The sequence below is a fragment of the Vombatus ursinus genome, unplaced genomic scaffold, assembly GCF_900497805.2.
Source record: "Vombatus ursinus unplaced genomic scaffold, bare-nosed wombat genome assembly UNPS02014801.1, whole genome shotgun sequence".
NCBI lineage: Eukaryota > Metazoa > Chordata > Mammalia > Diprotodontia > Vombatidae > Vombatus > Vombatus ursinus.
This window is the reverse complement of record NW_020954579.1, coordinates 25,631,718-25,645,108: the sequence shown is the minus strand read 5'-3', so window position 1 is coordinate 25,645,108 and position 13,391 is coordinate 25,631,718. Positions and strand designations below refer to the sequence as shown.

At 35.6% G+C, this 13,391-nt stretch overlaps 1 protein-coding gene across 6 annotated transcripts in view; it reads left to right on the top strand.

Annotated features, from left to right (window-relative positions):
* CEP112 (centrosomal protein 112) overlaps positions 1 to 13,391 on the top strand; it is a 496,208-nt gene that overhangs the window by 139,007 nt on the left and 343,810 nt on the right. For all 6 annotated transcript variants that reach the window (XM_027873031.1, XM_027873032.1, XM_027873026.1 and 3 more), the window contains exons 15-16: positions 688 to 780; positions 2,340 to 2,399. In XM_027873031.1, the coding sequence (XP_027728832.1) occupies positions 688 to 780; positions 2,340 to 2,399 (153 nt within the window). The remainder of the gene's footprint in view (positions 1 to 687; positions 781 to 2,339; positions 2,400 to 13,391) is intronic.

Genomic DNA, 13,391 nt, shown 5'->3' with positions numbered 1-13,391 from the left:
TGACCAAAGTAGTCATTTCTGTAACTTAAAAATCTGGACCTGTGATTTCTTCTGTTTAGAACTCCCTGCATGAAAACACTTTCCACAAATTCAAATCAGAGACTCTACTGTAATTCTGTACAGTTTTAGCACTCACCTGGTTACTGAGAGGTTAGGGGACTTGCTCAGGTTCACATGATTATTATGTGTCAGAGGCAGGACTTGAACCTATATCTTTCTGACTCCAAGGTAAGCCCTCTATCCACCATCCCATGCTGTCTCTCATCCAACTTACATATTGGTTCCAAAATAAATTAACCTGCATTTGATTTATTGTCAGTACACAAAAAAACTCATGTTAACATTTTTAGCATTATCAAATAATTGTTTTGTTAATTAAGACTTTATGATGTTTTACTTCTGAATCAACATTTTGAAAACATTTTTCGTGAGCCTGTGACTATTTTTCTAATAATTTTATTATCATTGTTTTAAGTCACGTGTAAAACTTGTTTTATATTTTAAAGAATGAGTAGTTGGATTTGCCATGACAAATTATATTTCTTATGATAAAATGCTTTTGTTATGGAAGCATTTTGCTTCTGGATGTAACTTTTGGAAATAACAGTCCAGTTACTTCCTCTAGCACTAAATTTTGGAGCTACAGCAAGGTCATCATTATAGTTTTTTATTGTTCAATCTCTGCAGGCATCTGAATTGATTGAAAAGTTGGAAGATAATATATGTCAATTAAAACAAAAGCTACAAAAATCAGAACATCAAAGACAGCAAGAACTAAGGGTGAGGCCTTGAATTTTTTCATTCAATAGAAAAATGACAAAACATCTTTTTGCTTTTTTTAGTTTATGTGTGTGTGTATATATATATATATATATATATGTATAAATCTATTTTTTGGACTTCTTACAAATGACAAAAGGCAGTTGCTAAAGTAAAGAATTTGCTCTTACTATTCTTTTCATTAAATATATAAAAACATTTCTTCTTTCTGTTTAATACACGTTAAGTAGATATTAGAACATGGAGTTAAATTTAAAGTAGTTTCATTTTGAAGTATTAGCTGTTTTTAATAAAGCTCTAGTTTAAGACTATGTATAGATTGTTGTTAGTCTTTTTCCATAACATGTTATGTTCACCTTCAATAATATTTATTTTTCACTGTTTGTTCCTTTCTTAACTTCAAGTAGAAATCGAGAAAAAAGATGAAGTATTTAAAATGCTTAGCTTCATAATGATTTAAATAGGTCATTTTAAATAGTAGACTAGATCCTGTGAGGAAGAAATTGACTGTCATACTGTTATTTATTTGATTTAGAGAATATTAACCCTTCACTAAGAGGGATTTTGATATAGTCAGTACAAAACTGGCCTCAGAGTCAAGGAAGAACTGAGTTCAAGCCCTCCTTCTGACTCTCTGACCATGGGCAGGTCACTTAATCTGTCAAAGCTCTTTGACTATGGGCAACTTTCTGAAACAATAAATTGCAGAGAAGGAGCCAATTTGCATTGGTAGAAGTTCCTTGATGAGAGTTCCCTATACCTGAAGACTTTAGAAAGAGAGCATAACCTCAGATACATACAACTGAAGTGAGAGGTTTTGAGTATGGGCCACTGATGCAGTATATGTTGTTCAAGGCCTAGCATAGCTAAATTTGAAGAATCCCCATATGCACTTGGACACTATTTTTTCAGCGTAGGAACTCTTGAAGACTATATAGAGGGATTGTGATCAATATTATTAGATGAAGTTCTTATGCTGAAGAATTAACATATCTATGAAAAGCTGAAGAAGTTTTAATACTTTGAGGCTACTAAGAACTTAATTGCTTGCTTAATCCAACTTAACTTTTTACTTGTTATTTGAAAATTAAATTGAAAGAACTATTTTGATAAAAATGCAAACTTGTTAAAGCATTTTTTAAGTGCTTACTATGTCAGGTACTGTGTTAAGTGATAGGGATGCAAATACAAGCAAGCTAGATAGTCTCTGCCTTCCATTCTAAGAGTGCAAGATAACATATAAAGAGAAATGGGACATAAAGGTGGAGAGGGTATAGAGGAACTGTTACGCAGTGACATGATTTGGAGATGCCCAGGAAGAGAGGTAGAGGCCCCTATATGGCCAAAAGTAGGGGTTAAGCTTACCTATCAGAGCCCACGGTCATACCAGGGCTGGACTCCAAGTTTTAGGGAAAATGTCCAAAGATCAGGTGGCATGGTTTGGAGATAGAAAAAAATAGTTTTATTTAGAGTAGGTAGATTTGTCCCATTGAATTATTTTTATTGACACCTAAGGAATAATTTTAGTCATTATAAAAGCAAACTTTTATCTTTTCCAGGAGCAAGAGAATAAATTCCAGCAGGAGAAATTTCAATTAGATCTCAATTATGAAAAAAAGGTAATTTTTTTGAATGTGAAAGTATGAACTATTTAATGTATCTCACAACATATAAATTCAAAGCAGAACAAATCATTAAGAGGACAAAATATATCAAACGTTTTTAGATCAGAGAGGTGTCAAACTCACTCTTCCTCCCCCACTGGTACACAAAATTCCTGAGTGCATCCTGAAATTGATTAAAATGTAATTGGGAAATGTTTAAGAAGTAAAAATACAACACAGAAAATGCTAATTTGTGGTTTTCTATGTAAATATGCAGCCTGCAGAGATCTATTTCTATTTGGTTTGACACTACTGTTCTAGATAATAGGAAGAAGAGAAGAGAACGAGCATTTATTAAGCACTTACTATGCAGGCATGGTGCTGAGTGCTTTACTAACATTATGTCCTTTGATCCTCACAACCATGGGAAGTAGGTACTCTTCTTATCCCCATTTTACATTTGGGGCAGATGGAAACTGCCTAAGGTCACACAGCTAATAAGCATCTGAAACTGCATTTGAAAGTAAGTCTGCTTGACTCTGGGCCCAGTGTGCTATCAACAGATGGTAAAGAACCATTTGTCTTAGTGTTCACAAGGCGTTGCAGTAGATAGGTTACACTCCAGTAAGAAAGACCTGAGTTCAAATCCATAATTACTAGTTGTGTGAACCCATTTAAGTCACTTAAACTCTGTCTGAGTTTCCTTATCTTAAAAGTGAGGATAATTGGTGTACCTACTCTCCAGAGGTTGTGATTGTAAATCACTTTGCAAAACTAAAAGTATTATATAAATGTTAGATATTGTTATTGTTATCAATATTATTGTTACTACTTTTCTGTGTTTAAAAAGCATTTTGAGATTGATTTCTAACCCAGAACTTAAAAAGATTTTAGTCCTGCATTTCCTGAGTACATTTAAATAAGATAACTGTATTCCACATTTAATCAAGTAAGGAATTTATGTAATCAGTTTATGAATCTATATAATAAGAGTTAAAAATAAAAATAATAATGCCAGTCTCTAATTCAACCCTTAAAGGAATCTTATAATTTATATTGAGGTAAATGTGCAGTAAAAGCTTTAGTATTTTCAGAAGGCTATATGATAAAAAAGAATTTTCCAGCAAACTGATAGAGTATTTTCAAATTATATAGTGTTTGTAAATGTCTGTTATTATTATTCCCTAAAAATTTTTATTTATTTTTAGCATGATTTTTTATTTTAATTTTGAGTTCTATATTTTCTTTCTCCCTCTCTCCCATGCCTCACCCACGCACTGAGATTGCAAAAAATATGATAGCAATTATACCTGTGAAATCATGAAAATGTATTTCCATATTAACTATACTATGGGTAGAAACTATACAGGGGTATATGAAGAAGAAAAATATATTTCAGTTTTCTGTCAGAGTTCATCAGTTCTTCTTTTGGAGGTAGAGAGCATTTTTCATCATGAGTCCTTTGGAATTTTCTTGGATTATTGTATTGATCAGAGTAGCTAAGTCTTTAACAATTGATCATCATACAGTATTGCTGTTACTGTACACAGTGATCTCCTGGTTCTTCTTACTTCACTTTGTATAAGTTCATGTAAGTTTTGCCATGTTTTTCTGAAACCATCCCCCTCATCATATCTTGTCACAATCATATACCATAACTTGTTCAGCCATTTCTCAATTGATGGGTATTTCCTCAATTTCTAATTCTTTCTCACCACAGAAAGAGTGGCTGTAAATATTTTCTACATGTAAGTCCTTTCCCTTTGATCTCTTTGGGGTATACACCTAGTTCTATTGCTGGGTGAAGGGGTATGCGTAGTTTTATAGCCCTTTATGCATAGCTCCAAATTGTTCTCTAGAATGGTTGGACCAGTTCATGCATCCACCAGTATTTCATTAGTCTACCCCTTCCAGTATTTGTCATTTCTGATAGGTGTGAGGTGGTACCTCAGAGTTACATTAATTTGCATTTCTCCAATCAGTAGTGATTCAGAACATATTTTCATATGACTGTAAATAGCTTTGATTTCTTCTTCTGAAAACTGCCTGTTCATATCCCTTGACAATTTAAAAATTGAGGAATGACTCTTATTTTTATAAATTTGACTCAGTTTCGTATATAGTTAAGAAAAGAGGCCTCCATCAAAGAAACTTACTGTATAATTTTTAGATATTGCTTTATTGTCTATTATACTTTTTTATTAAAATGTAATTTTCTTGATTATCTCTTTTAATTAGGTCTGTTTTTGCTTTTGCTTTGTCTGTGATCATGTTTTCTACCCCTGCCTTTTTTTTTATTTCAGCTGAAGCATAATAGATTCTGCTCTAACTCCTTATTGTAATTGTGTGTGTCTTTCAAGTGTGTCTCTTATAAACAAAATATTGTTGGATTGTGGTTTCTAATGCATTCTGATTTGCTTACGTTTTGTGGGTGAGCTCATCCTATTCACGTTCACAGTTACAACTACTCCATCCTTTTCCCCTCCATCCTATTTTCTTCTGTTTATCCTTTTCTCTCTTTCTTTATCCTGTCCCTACTCAAAAGTCATCCTTACTTCTAACCACTGCCTTCCTTAATCTGCCCTCCTTTTTATCATTCTGCCCTACCCCTATTTTTCTTCTCCCCTTCTTCTCCTACTTCCTTTTTGGGTAAGATAGACTTCTAAACCCAGCTGAGTATATATATTTATTCTTCCCTTTGAACCAGTTCCAGTGAGACTGAAGTTCAAGCATTGCCTGCTACTCCCTGTCCCCATTTCCCGCTGTGCTATAATAGCTCTTCCTTGCACACCTCTTTTATGTGAGATAATTTCCCATTCGGTTTCTCCCTTCCCTTTTCTCCCCATGCACTCCTTTTTTCTTACCCCTTCATTTTTTTTTTAAATCATCCCAACATAATCAATTCACACCTTCACCCTTTATTTATGTATACTCCTTTTAACTATCCTAATAGTGATATAGTTCTTAGAATTACATGTATTATCTTCCTATATAGGAATGTAAGCAGTTTAACTTTATTGAATCTCATGTGATTTATTTTTCATGTTTACCTTTTTATACTTCTCTTGAGTCTTGTGTTTGAATGTTAAATTTTCTTTTCAGTATTGGTCTTTTCATCAGTAATGTTTAAAAGTCCCCTATTTCATAAATGCCCATTTTTTCCCCCAGAAGGATTGTACTCATTTTGCTGGATAGGTTATTCTTGGTTTTAATCCTGGCTTCTTTGCCTTCCAGAATATCATATTCCAAGCCCTCCAATTCTTTAATGTAGAAGCTGCTAAATCTTGTTTTATCCTGACTGTGGTTACATGTTATTTTATTTGTTTATTTCTAGCTGTTCATAAATATTTTATCCTTGACCTGGGAGCTCTTGAATTTGACTGTAATATTCTTGGGAGTTTTCATTTTTGGATGTCAGTGATCAGTGAATTCATAAAATTTCTATGCTGCCCTCTGGTTCTAGAATTTCAGGGTAGTTTTCCTTGATAATTTCTTAAAATATAATGTCTAGGTTGTTTTTTGATCATGGTTTTCAGGTAGTCCAGTAATTCTTAAATGATCTCTCCTCCAACTGTTTTCCAGGTCAGTAGTTTTTCCAAAGAGATAGTTCACATTTTCTTCTTTTTTTTCATTCTTTTGACTTTGTTTTATTGTTTCTTGATGTCTCCTGGAGTCATTAGAATCTACTTTACCAGTTCTAATTTTTCAGGAATGGGCTTTTTAACCTCTTTTCCGGTTTTCTTTTTTAAGGAGTTCTTGTGAGTGAATTTTTGTGTCTCTTTTGCCATTCGGCCAATTTTGTTTTTAAAGGTGTTCTTTTGTTTTCTTTCTTTCTTCCTTCCTTCTTTTCTTTCTTTTTCTTTGTTTCTTTGCTTCTTTGTTTCTTTCTTTCTTTCTTGGTTTCTTTCTTTCTTTCTTCCTTCCTTCCTTCCTTTGTTTCTTTTTTTTTTTGGTGTTTCTTTTACCAGGCTATTAATTCTCTTGTCATACTTTTCTTGTATCACTTTCAGTTTCTTTTCCCCATCTTTCCTCTACCATGCTTATCTCTTTCTTAAACTCTTCTAGAAATACTTGTTGGGCTTTGTTCAAATAGGATTTGTCTTAGAGGCTTTGCTTGCAGCTGTTTTTACATTGTTATCTTCTGGGTTTGTGTCTTGGTCTTTTCTGCCACCATAGTAGCTTTTTATGGTCAAATTCTTTTTTGTTGTTGTTTCCTTATTTTTTCAGTCTATTTCTTGACTTGGCACTTTTATGTTAAAGTTGTGCTTTGCTCACCTAGGGGTTGGGAATCACTGTCCCAAGCTTCAGGCTTTTTCGTTCTACTGTTTTCATAACTATTTCTGAGGTGGGGGGGGTTGGCAGGTTTACAGTGCTTCCAAGGTGGTATGATCTGGAAAGAGGTGTGGTCACTGCTTTTCTGGCCTGTGTTTTGTGTTTTACCCAGGCCTAGGCCTTGTTCCCTTGCAGCTGCAAGCACTAGTGTTCCTCTTGGCCCTGGAACTGTGATCAGGCCTCATGCTTTCCTGCAGCCACAAGTGCTATTATTCCTCTTTGCCTTGGAAGTGCAACCAGGGCCCCCACTCCCTTTTAAATGATCATAAGGGCTCCTTTCCACATTGTAACTGTGACCCAGAACTTCTTCTGGGCAATAGAGTTGCCAATCAGTGCCAATTCTAATAAAAGGTCCTTTGTAACCTCTTTCGGACTAATTGTCAGACTCCTTACTTTGTCTGGGCTGAGATCTCCCAAAGTGACTTATGCCAATGTCAGGGTTGCCTCTAAGGCCAGTGCTGTGCATTCTGGGCTTAACTCCACTCAGGTGTCATAGGCCTTTCTTGATGAACTCTTAATTTGTCTTGGGCTGCAAAAAATGTCTCATTCTGACCTTTTCTTGGCTCTGTTGCTCCCAATTTGATTTAAGGTGTTATTTTAAAGTTGTTTGGAGGGGAATGTTGGGAGAGTTTGGCTGGGTTGCTGCCTCTATTCAATCATTTTGATTCTGCCTGCTATTATTCTAGAAAGGTCTATCCTTCTTTTCTTTGGCGGAAGTATCCACTAGGCAGAGAAAGGCTCAGCTTAGTTCTACTATATCTAGCCATTTCCTAACTATTCCCACTAAATTTTACCCTAATTATCTGTCCCAAATATTTTTCACAATGTTTTCCAGGTTAATAATCCAAAAGTCTGCTAAGGTTTTTCCCTATCCAATTAGGTTTCCATGAGTCCAACCCTCCCCACAATACTTATCAATTTTTTCTTTTGATGAAAAAAAAGTATAAATATATAAAACTCTTGTTTTTGTTTAAAATCAGATGAATCTTCCAAAAATAATTTTACTAATACATACTGTTTATAAAAAATTATTCATAGAGAGGTAACATGGGGCAGTGTATTGAGAGCTGTCTTCAGAGTCAAGGAAATCTGGATTTAAATCCTTCCTCTGACACATACTGGCTATGTGATCCTGGGGCCCCGAGATGGGATAAGAGAGCCAGCTTGACAGTTAGGAACAAAGTGAGGGCTTTGTGCATTGAGTAGTTGCTCTAATTGGCATAAGGAAGCTTTTTGAGCAGGAGTAACTGCCTTGTTCTTAGGAAGATCATGTGGTCTCGCTCCTGGCTCCTATGTCTGGATTGGTAATGGATCCACTCTGCAACCCTTCCTTTTATGTTAATGATGTTATCCTTAGTTCATAAGAGGGCATTTGATGGCTGATGGATACAGTCTTGTCCCATAAACAACTCTATATGGTTGAAGACATCAGCAACATTCCTTTATTGATCCTGACCTCAAGGGTAGAATTTTTGGGTAAGGTCAGTCAAGGTATACTGAACTCCTTCCCTGGTGGTTGTCTGACTAGTCTTAGCCAAAGGAATACATATAAAAACATTGGTGTGGTTTCACCTATTCACCTTGGCCCTGGGCTACCTGGTCTACCACACTGACAAGATCAGGAACAGCTACAGGTATGGGCATGATGATGTTCAGCTCTCTACAGTTGACTATAAGCCCATGGGCATCATTTACCTTTCCTGGCTATGTAAGGTTATTGTAAGAGGAGTTGGTATAGCAAAGTAGTCTGACCTCTTTTCATCTCTATCACTAGAATGGAAATATATATTTTTTACCTCCTTGGGTTTCTGTTCCAATTTGCTGTTAATGACAAAGCGTATCTCAGGCAATTCCAAAGGTTTCTGTTGCTCCACATTCAAAAAGTTGCCTAGAAGTTGCTGAAAAGGTCCATATAAATGCAACTTGCAGGAGCATCATGATGTCTGTCCCTTCCTTAGTGATAGGTATATCATAACCCCATATGGAAAATGAGTTCCTTTGATGAGCCCTTTTGGGGGTCCCATATTTTGATAGTACTCTGGCTGCCAATGTTCAGTAGTCTCTTATATCCAAATGGAGTAGAAGCTTTGAGTGATGTCTTAGACTTGGATTAAGAACCTAATATTCCAGTGCTGGATTTCAAGATATGATTTTACTAGCATCTGAATAGACTAATAATAGATAACTTTTTTTCTAGGCGAGGCAATTGGGGTTAAGTGACTTGCCCAGGGTCACACAGCTAGTAAGTGTCAAGTGTCTGGTCTGAGGCTGGATTTGAACTCAGGTCCTCCTGACTCTAGGGCTGGTGCTGTATTCATTGCGTCACCTAGCTGCCCCCGATAACTTTCTTATGAACTTATTTTTCAGGAGGCAAGCTTCTCTTAGAAGAGTGTATCATCATTCTCAGCCCATCTAACAGGGTACGGTTCCTCCCACCACTCTGGGTGTCTTACTTTTCCCTGTGACCACCATTCAGGTCTCTTGCATAAATTTCCCTAGTTTATGTACTTACAGGGTTGTGTGGTCAGGGAGACCTATATAACTAAAGTCTAAATAGCCTGGAAAAAGTTGTCATAGGGAATGAAATACTGTAGGTTTACAATGATTTAATCTATCAAACTGATTTCCTTTAGGAATCTCATCTTTTCCCTTGCAGGCCCCAGTGGGGAATTGGCTGCAATGGGAATTCATTTTTATGGGGTCAGGTATGAATGACTCATCATATTAGCCACCTTGCAGGTATAAAGGGTATTCTCCATCTGAAACATTTAAATTATTCAATTAGCTATGCAAAAGAAATCTTTGACTAGCTCTCTAAACAGATGGAATTCTGTTATTAGGGGCTTCTCTTTCTGATAATAATAACTATAATAATAATAATTCATAAAATGCCTTAAGGTTTGCAAAATACTTTACAAATAACTCATTTGATCCTTCCAATAATTCAGTCAGGTAAGGTGCCATTATTATCTCTGTTTTACAGATGAAATCAAAGTATGCTTTGATCTACATTCAGACTTCATCAATCCTTTCTCTGCAGAGGAATAGCATTTTCATCATAAGTCCTTTGGAATTGTCTTGGATTACTGAGAATAGCTAAGTCATTCACAGTTGATCATTGTAAAATATTGCAGTTACTATGTACAATGTTCTCCTGGTTCTGCTTATTTTACTGATGCTTATTGCATGTAAGTCTTTCCAGGTTTTTTCTGAGAGCATCCTGCTCATTATTTTTTATAGCACAATAGTATTACATCACAATCATACACAACACCTTGTTTAGTCATTTCCCAATTGATGGACATCACATCAATCTCCAAATTTTTACCATCACTAAAAGAGCTTCTATAAATATTTTTGTACATGTAGGTCCTTTGTCCTTTTTTTTTTCCTTTGGGCTATAGATCTAGTAGTGTTATTAGTGAGTCAAAAGGTATGCACATTTTAAAAAATTAATCAATTAATTTTTAGTTTTCAGTATTCACTTCTATAAGCTTTTGAGTTTGAAATCCCCCCCCCAAGGTGGCTTTCAATATGATATAAGCTCTACATATACATTCCTATTAAATATATTTTCACATTAGTCATGTTGTAAAGACAAATTAGAACCCATAGGAGGAACCACAGGAAAGAAGAAACAAAGCAAAACCAAAGGGAAAAAAAGAGCAAATAGTGTGCTTCCATCTGCATTCAGATTCCAAAGTTCTTTTTCTGGATGTGGATAGCCTTTTCCATCATGAGTCTTTTGGAGATGTCTTAGATCCTTGCATTGCTGAGAAGAGCTAAGTCTATCAAAGTTAGTCATAGCACAATGTGGCTGTTACTGTGTACAATGTTCTCCTGGTTCTGTTCGCTTTACTCAATATCAGTCCATACAAGTTTCCAGGTTTTTCTGAAGTCTGCCTGCTCATCATTTCTTATAGCACAATAGTATTCCATTACATTCATATACCACAACTTGTTCATCCATTCCCCAATTGAAGGGCATGTCCTCAATTTCCAATTCTTTGCTACCACAGAAAGAGCTGCTATAAATATTTTTGGGTCCTTTTCCCATTTGTATGATCTCTTTGGGGTACAGCCCTAAAAGTGTTATTGCCGGGTCAAAGGGTATGCACATTTTTATAGCCCTTTGAGCATAGTTCCAAATTGTTCTCCAAAATGGTTGGATCAGTTCACAACTCCACCAATAGTGCATTAGTGTCTTAATTTTCCCACATCCTGTTCAATATTTGTCATTTTCCTTTTCTGTCATTTTGGTCAATCTGACAGGTAATGAAGTGGTACCTCAGGACTGTTGTATTTTGCATTTCTCTAATCATTAGTGATTTAGAGCATTTTTTTCATGACTATAGGTAGCTGATTTCTGTACTCAACTGAATGTGTATAATGTTATTTGCTCTTTGAGCAAATTTCAGTGAGAGTAAATTTTGTGTGCTATCCTCCTCCCATATCCTCAATCTTCCCCTCCATTATAAAAGCTCTTTTGCACTTCTTTTATATGAGTTAATTTACCCCATTCTACCTCTCCTTTTTCCCTTTTCCCAGTACATTCCTCTTTCCATCCCTTAATTTTACTTTTTTAGATAATCATCCCATCAAATTCAACTCACACATGTGCCCTTTGTCTATGCATACTTCTAACTGCCTTAATAATGATAAAGTTCTTAGGAGTTACAAGTATCATCGCCCATGTAGGAAGATAAACAGTTTAACCTTATTAAATCCTTTATGATATTTCTTTCCTGTTTACTTTTTTGTGCTTCTCTTGAATCTTGTATTTGAAAGTCAGGTTTTCTATTCAGCTGTGGTCTTTTCATCAAGAATGTTTAAAAGTCCTCTTTCACTCGGTGTCCATTTTTTCCCTCGGTGTCCATTTTTTCCCTTTGAAGGATTATTCTCAGTTTTGCTAGGCAAATAATTCTTGGCTGTAATCTTAGTTCTTTAGCCCTCCAGAATGTCATATTCCAAGTCATCTAATTCTTTAGTGTAGAAGTTGCTAAATATTTTTTTCTCCTGATTGTGGTTCCAGTATAGTAGAGTTGTTTTTTTCTGGCTGCTTGCTATATTTTCTTCTTGACCTGAGAACTCTGGAATTTGTCTATAATATTCCTGGGTGTTTTTCTCTGCCTCTCTTATTTGATTTGTAAAATCCCTTTGGAGCTCTCCCAGAAATTCTTTTTGGGCCTGAGATTAATTAAAAAAATTTTTCTGAGGCTTTGGATGTAGCAGTTTTGATTTTGTTATCTTCTTCTGAGTTTGTGTTTTGATCTTCCCTTTCACTATAGAGACTTTGGATGATCAGGATATTTTTTTTTGTTTGCTCATTTTACTAATCTTTTTCTTGACTTTTAACTCTATGTTAAGGAAGGGCTCTGCTTCCTGAGGTATGGGGAGCATTGTGGCCTGTGGTGGTGCAGCCTGAACTGGACTGTGCTCCCGTTTCACTCCAGTGAAACTTTTCTGCTAAGTTGCCTTGACCTGGAAAATGGTTTCACCCTGTCCTTTTGTTGGTTTTGTCACTCCAAAATTCTTTTTGAGGTGTTGGAAGGGAATTTGTGAAAAGTCAGGTGAGTCCCTCCCTTTTCTTTGCCATCTTGGCTCTGCTCTGCCTCCTGGGAGTTTCTAGGCTGTGACTTTTTCACTAAACGTTCTCAAATCTTATTCACACTTATGTACCTCATGCCTTATAATTCTGATCTAGTGGGTTGTAGCACATTTTGAAGGAGAACTAATGTATTTTCCATCTATATCCTGTCAGTTCCTATAGTCTTCCTATCTATACCTATCTCCCATTATCATCACCCCTTTTATTTGTTCTGTCACCACCTCCAGCAACTGGCCCACTTCTTTCATAGGTTCTTAAAACCAAACCTTTCAGTGGTGCCTTGGGGCATCCTTTATGTCTGAAGAGGCCCAGAATTTCATTTGGGCCTTTTAATGTTCTTAAATGACTAGAAAGCCACAAAAACTTGGCCTGAAGCCATCAGCAAGTTATGTCAAAGTTGAGCTTTAGACCCTTGGGCCAATCAAGTGTGGAAAAGCTTTTGTTTTAGGAAAGAATTAACCTAATTTACATGGCTGGGGACTAGAACCCTAGTAGATAGTGATCCTATCATAGGGAGTTTGTTAGTAAATAAATACTAATCTATTGCCACTACTGTAAAACAATTTAAACTAAAGGTGGCTTTTGTAGCATTGTATTCATACATATTATGTATCATATTGAAAAATTCTTGCCCTTAGATGACTTACAGAGGTTCAAGTAATGTATTTTATATATAAAGGTATTTTGTAATTTTTAAATTGTTATATCAATATCAGTTTCTTTTAATATGTTTTCCAGATACTCTCACTGTTGCCTTCCCCCTCTTTCTTAAAAATAAATTCTGTTTTTCATATAAAGATAAATTTAGTTCTTAAATTTCTCTTAAATAATAATTTTCTCATCTTTCTAGATTTAACAGCTCACTTATCTGAGGTCACTTATCAGAAAATCTCAGTTTTTTTTTCTTTCTTTGTTTCTTTTTTTTTTAAAGACTGGATCTCCCTATCTTGCTCAGGCTGGAATTTGAAATAAAATGGCCACTAATAGCTCCAATCCTGCATGGAAGCTTTAGCTTGTCCCATTTTTCTAGTCTGCCCTTATTCGACCCTCCTGAGGCAGCCTGAATG